We start from the raw sequence: 19935 nt of genomic DNA, 5'->3' as shown, positions 1-19935 counted from the left end.
AAATACTTTAGACCATTTTCCTAACCCATTTCCCAAGAAGTATTCGGTGTGCTTTTGAAAAGTACTCATACAGTGTCAAACAGTGTCATACAAGAAAAAAACACAGGTCTTTCAAGGAAGATGCGTGATCATTATAATTTGTTGGCCTTGTGGAGCCTGACTGCATTTTTATTCTTAAGGTGCCTCTGTTTTGAGTGTGCAGCTAAAATACCCACAGACTGGAAGTCTGAAGCAATTTTTGCTAATCCTTTTGAGTAAAGGTGCATTTATGCAAGGCTAGATGTTTATTAGACAGTTTAACAACTCTTCATACAGTAGCTGCAAATATAGGGGGTTGTCATAGAGACTGTAATATAGTGAATGGTCTCCCTGTACTTTGTCATGGTAATTTTGACTAAGTGATCTATTAATGGTGGTCCCGCTTTGGTTTTCTGTCTCTCTTAGTTGGCCATTTTTGGCACTTAAAGTTCATATTCAGGTCTTTGAGACTGCTGTTTTCAGTAGCTGTGCACACATGAAGGACTTCAACAAGTCTATAGGAAACACTGTGCAGAGGGATTTACTTAAGATTTTTACCTTCAAGAAAGGGGCATGTGCTAGCATTGCCCAAGATCTCTGTGGTGGTGATCTACAGTTTTACACCTTTTATATCAAGACAAGCATGTTTAATGTTAAAAAATGCATATAGAATCAACCACATGCCCTATGGTACTTGTCTCAGTGTAACTAGCAGTAGCATTAAATGTGAAATTCTTAAACAAAATGCTCGTTGTAATAAAGTTCTCAGTAGCATTTCCATGTGGAAGGATTTTTTCAGAAGCAACTCAAGCGTCGAAAAATTACATGTAACTCTTGGAAGCTTCGTTGTAAAGGCGTGCCCAATGGGAATGGTGTCTTTGTACATCTGAGGTTCTGGTTTCCTCTTCTCTCAGCACCAAATAGGGTTAGTTCAGTAGAAAAGCCGAGAAAATTTAATAGAGAGAAACACATCTTTGCAGTGCAGGCATATCCTGACACCTCTCATCTTTGACTTCCATGAATGTATACTTTGCAGCTTGACTGCAAACTTATTGTATGGTAGCTTTGTGTCTCCAAACACAGTATTTTCTCTGGTTGGTTTGGATTAATTTTACGTGATGTTTCTCTGATGATACTGAAATGATTCTCTGCATGTTTTTGGGGGGTTGGCACTGCAATTTCCAGATAAAGGTTCCCTAGGCTTTATGCTGAAGAAAACAGTTGTGGGTTTTTTTTCCCAGTTTCATTTAAAAATCAGCTGTTAAAAATGCAGCTCTTTGCAAAGAGGAGTAGTAGCAATTTGTAGAAGACACTGGGCTTGAGAAATACTGCAATCCTTGCACCCACATCGTTTATTTTGGTGGAGAAAAAAGACTGACTTGTGTTTCTTCTTTATTATTTCTTATTTCTGAAGACTAGAACATGTGTTTGCCTCACAATAAAGCAAAGGCACGGCTGGGCTAAAAATCTTTTATTTTGTTTCTGATGGCATCCTCGGTTGGTGGTTGCACGCAGCAGCAGTGCTGACCTGGGGAAACCCGTAGGCCCAGCTCTTTGCTCCCAGCTCCCCTATTGCTCCTTTTGTGGTAACACAACAGCTTGGAGCTGGAGGCTTGTTAAACCGGCATGGCCAAAATGTAACCACAGCTGCCTGCTTCAAGGAGGGGAAGGAGGGGAGGCTGAAGGACCATTCTGAACAGGCTACTTCTTGTGAGAAATGAACAGCTTAGTTGGTGTGTATCTCTATCAGTTCCTAAATTGTTACCCTTTGTGGCTTTTTGCTTTTTTACCTTTTGCCCATGGATGCCAGAATGTCTGTAATGTCTTTAGAGTTGGGTTTCTGAGCAAGAAGAAAAGGAATTTGGCCCTAAAAAGAACTCTGTGACAAAAGAAAAGAAACCACAAATTAGAGTGTTTGTGTCTGTAGAAGACAGGAGCGATAATTAGTGTTCAGATCATTTGATGGTGCATAAAAGAACTTGTACCTGAGAACTGGTGGCAAAACGTAAATTATAGTGATTAACTTTTACAGCAGAGCTGCTGGCTGGGTTTTATTTTTCTTCTCCACCCCCATTTCCAGAGTCCTTCCTGATGATTGTGCAGATTTCTCATAGCATCCCAGGAGAATTGCATTATGTAGGCCAGTAATTATACAGAATCATTATAGCTGTATGTCATTAAATGAAGCCATATGCGCTGATGGCATGAATTCCCTAGGAAAAAAATAAAATCAAACTTTCATTTCCACCTAAACTCTACAGTTTCTTATGCTCCTCTTACCAAAGCTGAAAGGAAAACCATGGCTATTTCTAACCAAGTGTCTTTTGCATTACTTCTAATAATTTTAAGATACTTAAAATATTATTTAATGGTTGTAGAGTACTTTTATGAATGGTTCATCTGCAATTCTTGTGAATTGTCATGTAGTATTTTATTTTTTCCTTAATTAAATCTTTGATGTCTCAATAATTGAGGTGGGAGGTGGGGGACCAACAGTGGCTGTCTCTGTGTCCTGAGGACTGAATTTCTTCCAGATATAATCAAGTTGGCCCAGGTGTCTGTTACAGTATGAAGAATCCTCTGCATCCTTCCTGATGTTGAATACTCTAATAACTTCCCATCACTACCACAGTGCTCCAGCTCTGACTTAGTTTTTCCAGAGTTTATCCAATTAACAAGGGTGTCTCTAACTGTCAGTATCCCATGGACTTGCAGGGTGAAAAGCTTCAGTCATAGCCACGGTTCTGTGCGTAGTTCCTGAAGAATAATATCCTCCTAAAATACTATGTTGTAAAACCACAGCTCAAAACGTGCAATACACTTTAAAGAAAAGTGTGTTTAAAAGTGTATGCTAATTTTCTTGCTTATTTACTAAGCTGCTCTTAGCCTCTATTACATGATACATATTGTAATAAATATTAAGGTAATAATACTTAAAATACACCATGTATATATACTATATGATATATAATAAAATATTATAATTATTATATCTACATATGCATTTTTTATATACGTTTTATGTAGAGCATACAGAGCATCATTTTTTACTCTCTTTGCCTAGTAAGATTAACACTACCAGCCTATCTAGGAGTTGTTACTGGTTTTTATCAAGAAAAGTTTTCTCACCACTAGCATTTCCTTGAGAAGTACCTGATGGATTAAAGAATTCTCAAATGTGATCTGAACTTCTCTTTTCCTACACTGAAGCAAAAGACTCCTCCAAAATAAATAAATGAATAAAAAAGCCCCATCCAATTTCTTTAAATATGTGCATCTTCCCCAAATCTTGGAATTTTGCGGTGGTGATGCCTCACAGATGGGCTGGTTTACTCAGCATGTTTAGGAACTTTCAGTATTGAAAAAGAAGAGATAAAGGGGAAAGAAGAAAAATTTACTGCCTCTGCCCCTAGCTCTTATTTTTCTCTGCTTTCTTGCTGTGAATTATGTTTACTTATATCTGCTACACATACAAAGGTTGTGATGTGCAGCACCAAATTTATGGGCTTGGTGGACAGGAAAATACCTTCTTATATTTTCTCAGTCTGCCGTCTTTTGTATAGGCCTTTCAAATGTACAGATGGAGGGAAGAAAAAAAAAGATTCTGTGATACAAAATCTGTATTATTGTCATTTGATTTGCGTGCATGTGGGGAGATGCATCTTGCCCCTGGTGTGAGGGACTTTGCAACCATGCCTGTGTAGGTTAGATGGAAGCACAGGCTGCAGCAGCCGGTGCTCTTTGAGGTGGGAAGGCTACAGTCCACTCGGACTCCTCATTAAATCCACAGCACTTAACTGCTGGGATTGTGGTGCTTAACTTGAACCATATGAAAATAAAACATAGTTGAAGGTGATTTTTTAGACTCCCATCTGTTGTCAGTGGAGAGAGGAAAAACTCCAAAGCATTAATTGTAGCATAATGTGTATCTGAGACACCTAATTTAAGGAGAATCACCTCCTAAGGATATTTCTGCATTGACTACAGCAGCAGCCAGACAAGTGGTGTGGGTTAGATAACTGACTTCTACAAGACTAAATGTAGGTCACAACATAAATTTAACCTTAAATTCTTTTTTCTGTTCCAGTAAGTGAGATTGAAAATGCATTGTTTTATCAAGATACGAAGAGAGTGGTGAAGAATTTTCTGTTAAGCTAAGAAAGAAGAGATTAGTCAGTGACTTCATTCAGCCTTCCAGTTAATTTTTATTTCAGTCAGAAACTGTTCTTTACCATAGGGCCATCTGTTTCAAATTCCTTCCTTGCAGTGTTGGATACAGGGATGAAAATGTGGCAAAGTTGTGTAGCGAGCTGATAGGAAACCAGTCTCCAAATATATAATGCTATTTCAATACTAAGGCTGTACAGAAAGTTTTCCTGCAACTGTACTTAGAAATGCCTGAGCTTTTAAAGTTGTTATCGTAAATAGTGTCTTAAGCCCTAGTACTCCTGATGTTTTGCAAGTTGCATCAGATTTGAATATTTGCATAACTAAAGAGTAGCTCCTGTTTAAACCACCACCACCCCACTTTTTTCTGACAATAAACCGCAGTTTGGTCATCCCAACTCTTTTCTTCTGCGTAGACAGGCTGTGATATATGTTAGAGACCTGCTTAAACTTAGCAATTTAAGAGTCTTTTTTGCAAAGGGTAACTGCTTTTCAGGCAAAATCCAGGAAGACCTTGTTTGAAAGATGTGTGTGTTTCTTTGGTTTGTTGTGGGATCTTAAAAAGATGTTTCCTGTTGCTTCAGTTCCTTCAAAATATGTTTTATTCCACAGCCAGGAATTCCAGCAAGAAATTGGATTTGAGGTTTTTTGTGAATTCAGCTACAGTCTCTTGTACTACTTTCAAGCTGCCTAATGACTGTGCCCCTAGATTTCCCATTTGTGAAGCGGAGTGAGGGGGAAGCTGGTCTAAGGATATTGCAGCCTTGGAGGTTGCTCACAAGATTTTTCATGACTATGACTCAACCCGCTATTGATAAGATAACTCTTGTGCCCAGAGTTCTGCTTTAAAAATAGTTAAACAAGGTGCTTATATACACATTTGAAGCAAATTTTGTCTTTATTATGTTTTTCTCCTAGTACCATGAGCTCACGACACTCTGCCAGCCCGGTTGTTTTCACCAGTGCCAGAAGCTCACCAAAAGAAGAGCTTCATTCTGCTACTTCTCCCCAGCTCGCACCTTCTTTCTCCTCCTCCTCTTCCTCCTCATCTGGTCCTAGGACTTTCTACCCTCGCCAGGGTGCTACTAGCAAGTATCTCATCGGCTGGAAAAAGCCAGAAGGGACCATAAACTCAGTGGGGTTTATGGATTCAAGAAAGTAAGACTGTTTTTTGGGTTTTCTTGTTCAGTTATTTGTTTTAGTTGTAAAGAAGCATTGAGATTTGTGACACTTCTCTCTATGGAAGGTCTGAAGACTGTTTAATAGAATGCTGTGTCTTCTGTAGAATTTAATCTCTAATCTAGTTAGCCTTAATTATTTGCTAATTAGCTAATCTCATTCCCTGTGAACTTGTAAAAGCGCTTTTTTTTTTATCATTTCTAGAAAGCTGTATGGATTTTAGTCCTTGTAAAGCTTATCTTTCCTTGGGAATTCTTAAGTGTGACTCAAAATGCTATTTGAGCAAATATTAAAAATCCTGTTAACGCAGAGCCTGAGTTTTCCTTTAAGCCTCTCATCCATGTAGTAGTACTGTGCATGCTATACATTAACTCTGTGGCACTCCATGGTGCCTGGTTAAGATTAGTGCCAGTATCCCATCTAACTGGCTTAAAGCAAGCAGAGATCTCTCAGCATTACAATATGCAACCATCTCTTCTGGAAGAGAAATTGAGAAACAACTTACCAGTGAAAATATTGTTCCTTTTAAGTCTAGTACGATTTGGTAAGCAAATGGTTCACAAAGCCCATTTCAAAGTAATTTATTTAACCGTTCTTGACTTTAATTGGGTCAAGCACAGTATACTTGGACAATAGCAATAACTGGCTGTCAAAAGGAGATGGTGAAACTCTGTGGTGACTGCATTTTAAAAAGGTAGTTAAAAGACTAAAGAAACGTAATGATTTGCTGCTTTGGGGCTCATTGAAGAAATGAAGACATGTACAGAATACATGTTATTTTAACAGATTCAATCCCTTATTGGGAAAAATATTATTATAATCTTCAAGTGTATTGCTAGTTGATGTTTTTAAACAAGTTTATTGCCTCAACAGGTATTCATTAAGATGAGGCTCTGCTGTATTAGCAAAACTCCTTCCCTTCTCTTTGCCCCCTACCTAGGTTTTTTCTTTATTAATCTTGAGGGTGCTATAATTCTTGTTTCATTCATGCCTCCTGCCCCAGGGCTTTGAGACCTGAATGTGTCTGTTCCATTTCATTTAAGACGTCACCAGAGTGATGGCAATGAAATGGCCCACCCTCGGCTGCGTGCTTCAGCAAGAGATCTACGAGCATCACCGAAACGAGCATCCAAGTCCACTGTTGAAGAAGAGCTGAAGAAATTGATAGATCTTGATAGCCCAACACCTGAATCCCAGAAGAATTTTAAGGTATGTTAGAGAGTCAGTCACTTGGATATCTCTTGTCACAGTTAAGTGAAATCTGAGAATACCTGAAGAGCAATGCACAGGTCCTCTTTTGATCCAAGGCATGGTTCTGTTGTTACAAAACAGAAATGTGTAAAGTTACACTTTGTCAGAATTTGAAGATTGAGTTTGTTGCTGCCTAGGCATATCAACTAATACAGCAAATGCTTCACAATTTGGAAAAGGATGAAAGCCATGAAGCTCTAAGACTTCTGCGCAGAAAACGCTGAGTGCTTTCAAAGCAGTCAAAGCTGAAGCATTCATTCATACAGAGCTTACTTGGTTGGAAATTGCATTGGACTCAAGAGTGCCTCAGGATCTTTTCTAATCTCAACCCATAACAGGGAAATAAAATGCAAGGCATTCCCTGAATTCTCATCATGGACAGAAAGTCATCCACCTGTCACAGATTTAGCTACTTGAGAAATACATTTGGGGAACAGTTTCCTTACAGTCACTGCAATATTATTATAGTTTTGTGTGCAAATTTAAAGAGACTAATATGCCAAATTGCAAAGAACGTTTAGGACTGCTGGCTCATGCAAAATCCTGTGGGGTTGTCTTATGCATTTGAATTGTTCTTCTCTGATTGCATCACTAGACAGTGACTTGTGGACAGTATTGAAACTCCTTGCAAAAAACACACTTTTATGCGTCAAATCCTGTTATGCACAAGGACCAAGAACGCTTCCTAAACTTAAGCAAATATTTATATAGAATAAATCGTTAGAAACATTTCCTGATGTGTTTCAGAATGTGTATAATAACACAAAAGTGCATATATTAATTTAAAAAATCCATCATTTTGAAGAGAAAGTCTTTATTTCTACAGTCTCTACGTACAGTCTGCTTAACAGCTCAGGCTCATCACCTAGGGCCCACATGGTTTCCACAGCAACCATGCAGAAGAGAGAGCTGCAACTTCTTTCTTTGCTTCTAAAAACCCAAAGTGCCTTATTAAAACTTGTGCTAGGTTCCGTACACAGATTATTTCAGATGTTACGTTTGAGGCCGGAGGAAAAAAAACTGCCAATAGCAGAGTATCTTCTTCTTAGGCTTGTGGTGGTTCTGAGGGAAGTGGGACAAGGGCAATGTGAGCACCTCCTGTGGGTGGTTTTGGGCAAGGGGATTGTTCTCATTCCAAGAAATTCCATTCGATTTAAAGAGGTGGCCTGAAGACCATGAAAACTGTATTGTTCCCAAGTTTGGGGTTTTTTTCTGCTTCAGGGTTAGTGAATCAATTCTTACCCTAATCTTTATTTCCTGGTGCCTATAACAAGTATGTTAACTCAGGTTACACTTTTGATAAATTTCAGCAAGTTAATAACAGTCGATCACACCAATAAATTAGATCTTTCCTGGTTTAAAAATAACAATCATTTCTGCCCACTGCGTGATTTATATTTCATCTTACAACAAAGTTGCTCTTACAACATAACATTTTCTTGACAGTTTACAGAAAAAAAAAAAGAAGAATGATAATGGCCTTCATTAGTTCACTGCTCAGAGATCAGAAATCCTCCTCCTTCCTGACTGTTGGCTGCCAAAGGCTTTGTTTGCTGGTAGAATTTGTTCTAGGCTGTGATTTTGTCTCATGCGTCTTTTTATTATCTTCCCAGCCTTCCTTATCTCCTTACCTACTACTTATGCGTTTTATCTTCTCAGACAAGTCACGCTTCTCTTTTTCTTCCTTCTACTCTATTACTGGAAGATAATTCCTGCTTGTATTGTCTTTGTTACAACTCCATCAGATGTTCATATCTGTGCAACTTCAAATCTCAATGTCTGATACTAACCAGTGGTTCCAACTCCTCATTCTTTAACACTAAGTGAACTATACCACCCTCAAGTAAACACTGCTTGGCTTAGTAGCCCCTTCTTTTCCTTTGCCACTTCAGGACAGGTGTGGGGAGACTTCCCTGGGTCATAATGTGAACCTGCTGATTGAGCTTTTAAATTGAAGAATAAAAAAGCAGCTTGATCCTCAGTGTAACATAGTGACAATTGCGTACCAGAAGTGGTAATTTCTGTAATGTTAACCGTATGCAAGGTTCATACCGTGATGGGCATGTCCTGAGAGAGGCAATGCAGAAGGAAGAATTTGACATAAATGAAGTTTGGCATGGGACACGGCTTCTCTTTCCTTCCTTGTCTTTTGGTGATAGCAGGTTTTTGTCAGTACTCTTATTTGTTTCTGAATCATAAAACAAAAATGTGCAGCAATCATTTAATATCAGAATTAGAAGGTTTTGGCAAAAAAACCCTGACTTGGCAGATTGCCTTCGGCTGTACAGTAGCATTAGTCCTTCCTTCACGTTCTTCTCCCACCTTGTAGTGTGGGATTTTATCACAGGACTAGAGTACTGTCTAAGTATTTTTTTCCTCTTTCTGAGAGAACTATTTTTATGTGCAAACGAGCAACCCTTTATAATATTTAATCCTTCTTTCTGGAAATCATCCTATCTCTGTTTTTGTTTAAACTTGCTTACAAAGCGAACGAGGTTGGTGAGGTCTCCCTTTCTGTTTGCCATCTCTCTGTGAAAGCCTTTGGACCAAATTTCAACCAAACGGTAAAGAAACATTCTGTCTTAGAGATAGTCATGTTGCTACAGGTTTCATGAAAATCAGCGTCTCTGCTGATGGGAATGGTTGTGTGCCCTTTGATAGCAGCTCGCTGGCGCTGGCCAGAGCATGTACCTGCAGGCTCACCACAGCCTTGCTTTCTCCTGTGTGGAGCATGGAGGGAGCCGGGATGATGGTGGGGGTAAGACATAAGTTCTCTTACTCATGGGACTGTTTACTTAATTTTGATTCAAATCCTTCTGAAGAATCAAAGCGGTGGTGGATGTTCCTAGTCACTCAGTAATAGGAGACTTTTAATTAGTTGGCATTTGCTGGTGCTCTGCCTGCAGGAAGGCAGCCTCCCCCAGGCAGGAGGGAGAGCTCTGGTTTATGCAGCATTCAGTGTGTTTCTCTAAACATGATCTCTGCTACATGTTAGCCGTAGAATCTGCAAGGGCTGCCTGAGATTTCCACTTCAGAAGTTTGAAGGGTGTTTACAAGGTAGAATGTGAAATAGGCTTAAAAAAGACCTATATGTGTTACCTAGTTATAATCTCCTTCAAAGCAGATTCTTTTAGTTCTTTTTTTCTATCCACTCTGAAAAAATGCAATGTTAACACTTGCTTTCTTATTTAAAAAAGTTTTTAAAAAACTATTTCTACACAAACGTCAAAAGTTTCTTTATTGATTTTTTTTCTTCTCATTTCTTTTTATTTGTTTTTATGAATGTATAGTCACACACTCTGTCCTGTCAGTCTCCCTTTCCCAGCACTCCTACCACAAGGCGTGCCTTGCAAAGGACTTTGTCAGATGAGAGTATTTACAGTGGTCAAAGGGACCACTTCTTCACCTCACGGGCCTCGCTCTTGGACCAAGCCATGCCAAATGATGTACTATTCACCAGCACGTACCCTTCGCTCCCAAAGTCGCTGCCATTACGGAGACCATCGTATACTTTGGGAATGAAATCACTACATGGTAAGCGTATTTCCTATTTTCCTACTTTGAAAGGAATCATTTGTGAATCATGTTAAGGGAAGATGTTTGTTACAGCAATTAGTAATTCCATCTTGATTTTGATAAAACGAGGAGGGTCAAGTCACTTGCCTGAAATTTTTTTTGCCTCACTTCAGTGGGTATAAGACTGCATGACTGGTCGTGCAGGTACCTTGTGGAGGGACCCCAAAAATTTGCCTCATTGGCTGTAAGTTTTCACCATTTTTTCCAGGAGTCATCTGCACCAGTTGGACCAGTGGGCAAATAACAAATGCCTGGTTATTCACCAGTGACAACTTCAGGTGTCAGTTCCTTCAGTGTGGGATTATGGGAACCAAATACTATTAAGAAAACAATGATATGAAAGTGGTTAAATACTAGTGGGCATTTGGATGTACAGCTACACCAGATACAGTTTTTATTGCATGACCTGTTTTTAAATTCACTCCCTTACCCGGTTCATTTTACAGGATTGAGTTACTTATTTTAGTCACGTATCAGCAGCTAACAAGAAAAAGTTACTTGGTAAACTGCTGTCAGGAAGGCACTCAGCTTTCCCCCATTAGTTTACTGAAAGTCTCAGTAGGATTATCTTATCAGTTATGTGTTGCTGCATGTGAATGTCTCGGTGAGAAAAGAATTTTCACAGGTTCCCACTGTACCTCATAACTAAATGTGTACTAAATGTGTTTTCCAGAAATAGAGCTAGATCTCACAGTGTAGGATTCTGCAGTGTTTTCTGAAGTACATATCTGCTCTGATTTATTCATGTTTTAGTATGTTTCAAGAGGAAAACGCAAAGCTATCAATAGATTCAACTCACTATAGTGAGCCCCAAGCAGAGTCTGTATTTAGATACACGGGATACATTTGACAGTGAAGGCTGCTGAAGAAATCTATTTTAAATTCTTTTCATCTGTCTGTGATCACCAGGCATCAGTTTTCAGTGTTGAACCTGACATTTTCATGAGCTGTTGTTTCTGTATAACATGTTTCTTGCGTAAGAGTTAGGAAACTGAGCTCTCTTCACTTCTGCTTTTTATGTGCACTAAAATAACTTTGCAGACTTGGTTACACTTGTAACTGGCTGGTGGATTTGGCTTCTGAGGTCTTGGGGTCAGAAGATTAACGATGCCATCTGAGTAGAAGTGGAAAGCTGCACTTAGTCTCTTTGCGTTTAGATGCCTGTATTTTCCGAAAAGAAAAGCCCAAAACCGTCTTTCACTGTCACATTCTCTTCCGCACCAGAACGATTACTCCTCCTAGCACATAAGCCTTCTACATTTGTCGACAAAACAAGGTCTTCTATTTTCTATAAAATGTAGGGCCTGCATGATAAAAGGACCAGCTATTTGAGTGGCACACAAATTGTCTCCCCCATGCACACCTGCCCTTGCTGAGAGAAGGAGTAAGTAGAGCTGGATATTTAATGCCACAAGTATTTGTTGGCTTCCAGCTATTCAAAATTCTTTTAATTCAAAGATCTTAATAACAAAGAACAGCCATTCCAGAGCACCTTCATTTGTTTTGAAGAGGCAAACCAGTGAGCTAAAGATATCCTTACTTACTCATCTGTCTTAATTAACAGTCAAGCTCACACTCTTAAGACAGGTAGATTTTCAAAAGGTTAGTTTTTCTTCTAATTCCGTGTATCTTTTCACTAATTGTAAATATTTTTATGTTAAGAACTTCCCAACTAGCTGCCCTCTCTTGGGGAGATGATACAAGAATCTTCAGTGTTAATATTGAGCTGAACATAAACAGTAAGCACATACAGAAATAAAATATAATTCAAGATTTTTGAGCAGAGGAGTAGCGTAGCTTTTCTGGTTATTTTTTAGCAAAAGTCATTATTTAGCGAAAGTTATTTTAGTTACTGAAGTTACATAGTTACTGTCACAGACTGTCAAAAAAAGGGGGGGGGGGGTGTATGAAAAATAAGCAACACAGCCAGTGGCATTTATCTTCCAGTGGGCTTGTATCCTGCCCACCACCCTGTCTTTCTGCTCTCTCTGGTCCAAAGGAATTCTGCACTATACCCTTCCTCTCCGTAGCTTCCTCCCAGATGCCCAGTCCACCTTTTCACCCCTACGTCCCTGGTGTTTTAATACCAAATACAAATTTTTCAAAGCTTTCTTTGCACCCTGACAAAGGGCATGAGGAAGCAAGCTGTTGCTGCTTCTGAGCTTACACATGTGCTGACTGGCCAGGCATTGCACATTTTTTTGATTGTCCAGCCAGTAAATTGAAATGAAGTAGATAATTGTTGGTTCACAACTTGGTCTTTCCCTAATTAGTAGCAATAATTCAAGTGTTTCACTTTGCTAGGGACCAGTCTGCACAAAAATTACAGGGACTTTCTGTCCTTCCATCAAGCTTCCTGGTGTTTTTTCCATAGTGGGGCATGTACCAACTTACAGGTGGGTGCAGGTACTTGTCAGTAAATTTCAAGAGGTTTCACTAAACTGCCGGGAGATGCATGATGCTTTGGAGGTCATCTCAAGGGTTTTCTTGTTCTGATTCATCATGGTAGGCCTAAGTCTGCTCCCACTGGTTTATGAGATGGTAAAGAGAGGAGGGAAAAACCCCACATCTTTGTATTTTTACAGGAGTAAATAGACACCAGGGAATGTAGAAGCCCAGCAAGCTGCAGAGCCCTCCAAAGTATCTGCAGTTTGTGCAGAGGCAGGAATCGTTGGGTACAAGAGTACTGCCCCCAGTGCTGGGGGGAGGCAGGGACTGGTTTTTGAAGTGCTAAGCTGCAGAGATTCAGGCAGGTTAGAAATGACTTGAATGTCCTGGTGAGAAGCACCATCTTAGAAAACTGACTTGGAACATGCTGTATCTGGTCAACTACAGTTGATCAAACATTCTACGGAGTTCTGGTTCCAAAAGTGCTATCCCAGAAAAATTAAAAATAGGGATGCAATAGTATTAAGAAAGGAGTTTGGGTTGTTTTGTTGTGGTTTTTTTTTTTTTATGGTGGTTACAATTTGTTCTGCATTACTCTAGGAGAGTTTTCTGCGTCAGACAGCTCCCTCACAGATATTCAGGAGCAAAGACGGCAGCCCATGCCAGACCCTGGTCTTATGCCATTGCCTGATTCTGCCTCTGATCTGGACTGGTCAAACTTGGTAGATGCTGCCAAAGCCTTTGAAGGTAAGAGAATGTAATACATAGCTGACCTTTGTGCATGCTTCGTTAAGGATTGGGTTTGGGGTTTCTAAATGTTGACTCTTGCTTTTGTTGTTGTTGTTACTGTTTCTACGTAGTCCAAAGTTTAAGCTCATTTAAAATAGCAGCTCAAGCCGAAAACTTAGTATGTAATACTGGGGTACCATTTCTTCCTATTGGAATCCCTCTGTGCTACAGTTTGGCCAATTCTCTGTGAAACTGGCTACTTTTCATTTCATGTAGAGCAGTTGCAGACATTACAGATAGGGTGGAAAAGACGTCTGGCACAAAAGTGCAGAAGTAAAGTCAAATAGCAGGGGAAAAGCATATGAGCACACTAATGACTGCTTTCTTATTGCACTAGCAAGAAGTTTCTGTAATGCAGCTGAAGCACACTGCCAAGGTAATTTGGGAAATATGCCTTGTTGGTATATACTTTTCCATTGCCGTTGTTCCCTTTGCATACTCTGAATACATAGACTTGCACATAAGTGTTGTTTCATCCTATGGCACTTTCCATCTCCTTGACACTTAGTAAACTGAAGAGAACTGTAAGCTGCCTAGGTGTATTTGAATTTAAAATTAAATACATTTCAGCCCAAAGGGAGTTTACCTTACAGTTACTATAATCTGATGGAAAAGTCTTCTGTGTGTTTCAAACAGAAGTGCCTTTTCCTAATCTCTGCATAGATGCTGTCCCACCTTCAGGAAAGTGTTTTTGCTGATCCTGAATCTTTTAGATGTTATTCTGCATGGTTGGAGAAGGCTGTGAAGTAACTTGCTTTTCTTGGCTGTTCTCTGGTAGTAGCCATAGACATCATTAAGACAGCGCATGTCTAAGCTGGTGTTCAAGACATAGATGTGTGCTATGCTCTATTGCCATAGGAGTTGTAGGATCAGCTTGTCTCTCTTTTGCTGTGCAGTCTTGGGAAAGAGTATTCAAAGTAAGCCTTACTCCTCAAGAGGAAAGGAGGGCAACGAAGCTGGGTGAAGGGTCTGGAGCACAAGTCTTAAGAGAAGTGGCTGAAGTCACTGGTGTGGTTTAGTCTGGAGAAAAGGAGGTTCAGGGGAGACATTATTGCTCTCCACAACTACCTGAAAGGAGGGTGCAGAGATCTGGGGATGAGCCTCTTTAACGAAGTAACAAGCAATAGGACAAGAGGGAATGGCCTCAAGTTGCACCAGGGAATGTTTAGACTGGATATCAGGAAGCATTTCTTTACAGAATGGGTTGTTAAGTGTTGGAATGGGCTGCCCAGGGAGGTGATGGAGTCCCCATCCCTGGAGGTGTTTAAGAGTCGGGTCGACACAGCGCTGAGGGATATGGTGGAGTTGGGAACTGTCAGTGCTAGGTTAATGGTTGGACTAGGTGATCTTCAAGGTCTTTTCCAGCCTAGATGATTCTGTGAATTTGTAGTGATGTGTTTTTTCACCACTGCATAGGGATGAAACCCAGGTTTTAATGCATTTCACTATGGTTGGCAATTCCTGTTTAAAAGATCCACTTTTTTTGGTTAGATTTGACTGACTTCGTTATCCTGAATCCCTCACTCTTGTGGGCCTCAAACTCACCTGTATTTCTCTTTAGAGGTATGAACAAAGTCAGTGAAGGTAACAAACTGAATGCTCAGATAATGTGGTGGCTGGCACCTTCATCTCACCACTGTAGAGATATATTCAGATTTGACTTGGAGAGGGAACGGCTGTCTGATGTCAGCATAATCCCAGTCTCTAGTCCCTGCCAGGTGCCAGTAGGGATTGACAAGTACCAAGCAGCCTAAATTCTGATTTATGATCCTGGACACCTCTCTTCTACATCACTGGTTGGTGTCTTCAGCACAAGCCTCCAAAGTTACAAATAATGATATCTGTAACCAGCTGAAACATAAGCTGCCTGGATCCCTGAGCTACACTAACCTTCAGTATTTTCATTCAAAGGAAAAAAGAGAGGAGCAGGAAAAATTCCATCCAATACCAAGGCACATTAATTTTAGCCTAGTTGAATAAAAATTTGCCAAGCAGAAAAAGACGATACTGTTCTGTTTCCAGTGAGAGGCCAACAGCTGCTGAGGGAGAGTGATGTTAATTTCTTAAACTAAAAAGTGTTTATGTTACTGTTTGCTAGGAAACTCCAGAGGTAGGGGCAGTTGGTAGTTTACAGTCATACCACATGTGACAGTGATTTAGAGATGTGTTCAAACATCTGAGAAGTTACAGGACAAAAAAGTATAGACACAAGGCAGAAAAGAGGTTTCATGTTTCCATCTGAAAATGTTTTCTAAGGCATAAGAAAAAAATTTCGGGTTCTGAAAAATTACATTGGTCATCTTACTTTCCACATATAAATTGTGCACAGTGAGCTTTTCTTTCCTCAAGATAAAGGAATCCTTTATGGAGTGAAGAAAGCTAAATATAGTTCCTGAGTTATTGGGTAGTGTCACACAGGAAGTTCCGCACAGCTCTTCTTGTTCCAGCTTGGCTTCTTGCCTCTCATGGAACTGGCCTTGGATGGACTCTGCAAGCGCTGTTGGCACATCTCTGCTTTGCTCTCTCTAGCATTTTCCTCTGGAGAGTTTCTCAGCCTGAGGGTGATGCGTGGTCTGTGTGAGCGTGCAGTGCTGTGCCAGAGCTAGTACTTGCTTGTTGAATCCAGTACGGTGGAGAACTTGGTGCAAGCACTTGCAATGCCGGTTTGCTTCTGTCAAGTGGATATTGGTATGTCTTATCACCTTATCTTGCTTGAGACAGACTTCTTAGATTGCTTTGAGATCCTGCAGTGTAGCTGTTGTGCTGTGCATGAACAGGTAATTATTACTGCTGCCATTGTTTTTTTTTCTGTCTGTTTGCCTTCTCAGTTCAGCGGGCTTCATTCTTTGCTGCTGCTGATGAGAATCACAGACCTGTGAGCGCTGCCTCCAGTAGTGATCAGGCTGAGGACCAGCTTACTGCACAGATAAAGCCTTACACAGGGTAAGTAAATACAGCAGCTATGCAGGCTTCCTCAGCTACAAATGGAGGAAAAGAGCAGGAACATCTTTATTTGGAAGCCATCTCCAGGCTTCACAGAACTCTTCACGAGTTCTCATGAAGATGGTGGTGGGAAGTGAAAATGGAAGAATCCGAAGTACAGTTGAACTTTTTTGCAGGTTCTTCCTTGTCTGAGATGTTCATGAACATGTCCAAAATTCAAGGCACGTATAATGAGTAGAAGTAGGGAGAAGTCAAAAGATGGGATGGCCCCAATTAATTGAGAGTTAAAGTTCTTCTGTTGATTAATGTGCTGCATGTATTCTCTTCATTAGGTTCTTTTTGTTCGTTCTGTGAATTCTTTGTGTACCTGAATGCATATTTACATAAAGCCACTTGGTGTAGACAAGTCTGTTAGCAACCCTGTGTAAAGGTAGTAAATCATACCAGTGTCTATTCTTGTTTCCTGTTTTCAACAGTAAAGAATCTCCTCCAACTCTCGCCTCTAAAGTGGACCAACTGGAAGGTTTGCTCAAGATGCTGCAAGAGGATCTAAGGAAGGTAAACATTTCATCTACAGGAAACTTGGCAAGACATATATTTAGTGCTGATAGGTGATGCTAATAGCTGCGTAATCCTGCTTTGCCATGCCTGAGCCTGTGACAGTCTCATCCTTGTATGAGAAAAAGAGATTTCTTTACTACTTTTCTCAGGCCATACTTCTAATTATGCAAGGCTAGGGTGGAGTGTCTAAATATATAGGCATCTGATTCCTCTGCTTAAATTAGGAGGGTGATTCAGAGTACCTCCGCTCCTAATTCAGGTGACACTGCGAAAGGTTGGAAGGTAGTCCATTTAAGTATATCCTGCTGATGTTGAAAAGTCAGAGTATTATCTAAACATATAATTTCTACTGTGGAAACTTCCCGTATTGTGTTACTGCCTGCTTGGACCAAGAAGGATCTGCTGTGGTCAGACGAAAAGTCTTACAGCTGGGGAAGTATTTGCAGGACTATTTCCTATCCCGTACTTAGTTAACTATCAGCAGTTGTACATACATGTTGTACATACCGAAGGGGGCATGCCCGATTTAATTTCACCACTTGGGGATCCAGCTTCTGTATTAGGATTTCATAGAGAATAATCCTGCCTGTTCAAGCAAAAAGTGAGAAATGAAATGTCACAAATGTCCCTTAGATACGAAACCGTGTGTTACTGCACATAAAATCTTTATAAAGAATGAGACTCACACTCTCTTTAAGAGATTCTTGCGCCTCTGTATAGGTAGGAAGGATGATCTGAAATTTCTGCTAAGATCTGTATTGTTCCTCATGTCTAAGGAAAAAGAGGACAAGGCCAGTCTTCAGGCTGAAGTGCAACATTTGCGGGAAGACAACTTGAGGTTACAGGAGGAATCCCAGAATGCAACTGAGAAACTGAAGAAATTCACCGAATGGGTTTTCAACACAATTGATATGAACTGAGAACAGTGTACGGGGAAGGAAACTATCTGTTATGAATATTATTACTGGGACTTAAGCTTTAATGCCACCTTAATCATGACATGTGAAAGTATAGTCAGAGCACTTCCCTGTCCTTCATCCTCCAATAACCCTTTTTTGCATCTCTGCGCGCACTCAGAACAATTGCAGATCAACAATCAATGTCTGCCTTTTGTAGAAAAAACAAAGTAAATAATTTTAAAAAGGTAAAATAAAAGTTTAACTGCTAAAATGTGAATGTCTATTTTTTGCACATTGTCTCTTTATCTGTTATGTACAAAATTATTTGGAGGCAGGATCAGGCTTGCTGTTCCACCTGCCTCTGTTTCCATTAACTCCTTTCTCTCTGTTTCCAGGTAATCTGCTTTTCCTTGCAGCTTTGGCAAATATTATGACATCTAGAAAATTAGAAAGAAATGTTTATTTTACTGCTCTTCTTACATTGTTTTCTGAAGTATGCCACAGACAAGGGGATGTAATGCAATGTTTTAGGTGTCTCCTTAGCAATTTGCGCTTGATTGCTAGTGCTACCTTCCCATCCGTTACAGAGAACGCCTGTCCATAGTGTGTGGTACAGTACAACCAGCGTCATAACATTTGGAGAGAGACTAGAGACGTGAGCCATGGGTGAGGCATGTTACATCTATTGCATTAGCATTTCTGGTAGCCTTTGTTTCCCATGGAAACAATGGCTGCAAGTAACTTCACGAACAGCAAAACTAGGCATGCTGCAGTTCGTACTGTATCCGGGCAGGCTGAGAGATACTGAGTACAGTTGCCGTACCGCTTAAGTGTAGTCCCCTTCCCTTCCAGGGGAATCTGTTACTTGCATATGTGCAGAAGACTTAGGCTGAAGTTGTAAAGAGATTAAGATTTCTTTCCCCTGACCTGTTTCCATTAAATTCCACGTAAACCATCTCCATGCACCAGCCCTCCCATTCTGTTTCTCTGGACTTCTCAAATCGCAACAGATTTGAGAAATGTTTATTCAACTTGTGTTTTATTACATGAGACCTCTTATAACTATGGTAGACAGAGGAATATGTAAAGGTGAATTAGAGCAGTGTATTTTTCAAAGTACTGGGATAGGATTGGATCTCTGAAATCTCCGATCCCCAGTGAAACTGTCTAGCGTGAGATTTCCCAAACTGCCTCATGCCAGGAAAGTTAATTTCTTGTTCTTTGAAGGAACAGCTGACTTGCCACAGCATGTTACCTCTCCAGAAAATACCTTTAGGTGTCAGAATACGACTTTCAAGCACCGCAGTTGCACAGGCATTGAACTGTGCAGTGTGCTGAGAAACTTCTTCTAGTCCCTTCTGAGGATACAGTCATTAATAAATATTGTCTTGCATAAAGCGCAGTATATTTGGGGGTTAATTTCAAGAGCATCCACTCCCTCCCCTTTACCACATTCTCAAATAGACAGATTAAAATCGCCAGGCACAGTCTTGTCACAGAAACTTCCACACTCTTTTCAGATCCTTTTTTCATGCTCTTTAATCTTGCTCCACACAAGTACACACTACACTTCAACCTCAAACTTCATTTGTGATGCTAATCCCCATGGAGTCCTTCTCTAATGTTTTGTCATGGAAATAGATCTCTTTGCAACTATTTCTGGAGTGCTTTTGTAAAGGTTTAGAATGTCTTGGGTTTTTTAATGACTTGTATGAAGGAGATTTATATAATGCCTGATATTATTTGTAAATGGGAAATATTGCTAACATCTCTGAGCATCCTGAAGTCTTGCTTTTATTCTCTTTATTTTTAAGTTGGGTTTTTATTTTATTTCAAAAAATATTTTGGGACTTGGGGCAGACTATTTATTAGAGTTTTGCAACAGAGTTCTTGTATGATGCCACTGAAGGCTACTTGTAAAATTCTGACAATAAAACTCATTTTAAAGGCTCTTCTAAACCATTTTCTTCTGATTTTATTGGGTTTGTTGTTTAAGACTTCCCAGAGTCTACATTTCTTCCTGCTTTCTTATTGTACCACATTTCTCGCTGCTTAGCAATAGCAGAGTTTCATTCTCTAACAGATTTCTACTTTTTATCCCTCTGAAGGTCATTGCTTGGTATGTATACGTCTATTTCATCCCTTTTTTACTTACATTACTGTG

At 39.9% G+C, this 19935-nt stretch overlaps 1 protein-coding gene across 3 annotated transcripts in view; it reads left to right on the top strand.

Moving 5' to 3' along the window:
* Positions 1–19730, top strand: part of SIPA1L1 (signal induced proliferation associated 1 like 1) — a 77788-nt gene extending 58058 nt beyond the window's left edge. The window contains exons 14-20 of one of the 3 annotated variants that reach the window (XM_074909650.1): positions 5104–5343; positions 6408–6573; positions 9927–10149; positions 13180–13326; positions 16197–16311; positions 16788–16869; positions 17649–19730. In XM_074909650.1, coding sequence (XP_074765751.1) covers positions 5104–5343; positions 6408–6573; positions 9927–10149; positions 13180–13326; positions 16197–16311; positions 16788–16869; positions 17649–17792 — 1117 coding nt within the window. In that variant the 3' untranslated portion in view covers positions 17793–19730. Of the gene's footprint in view, positions 1–5103; positions 5344–6367; positions 6574–9905; positions 10150–13179; positions 13327–16196; positions 16312–16787; positions 16870–17648 lie in introns of those variants that run through there. The other 2 variants (XM_074909649.1, XM_074909652.1) reach the window with 2 other exon arrangements.
* The last annotated feature ends 205 nt before the right edge of the window (positions 19731–19935 follow it).

The sequence above is a fragment of the Athene noctua genome, chromosome 6 (genome assembly GCF_965140245.1).
Source record: "Athene noctua chromosome 6, bAthNoc1.hap1.1, whole genome shotgun sequence".
NCBI lineage: Eukaryota > Metazoa > Chordata > Aves > Strigiformes > Strigidae > Athene > Athene noctua.
This window is presented reverse-complemented; position numbering and strand designations above follow the sequence as displayed.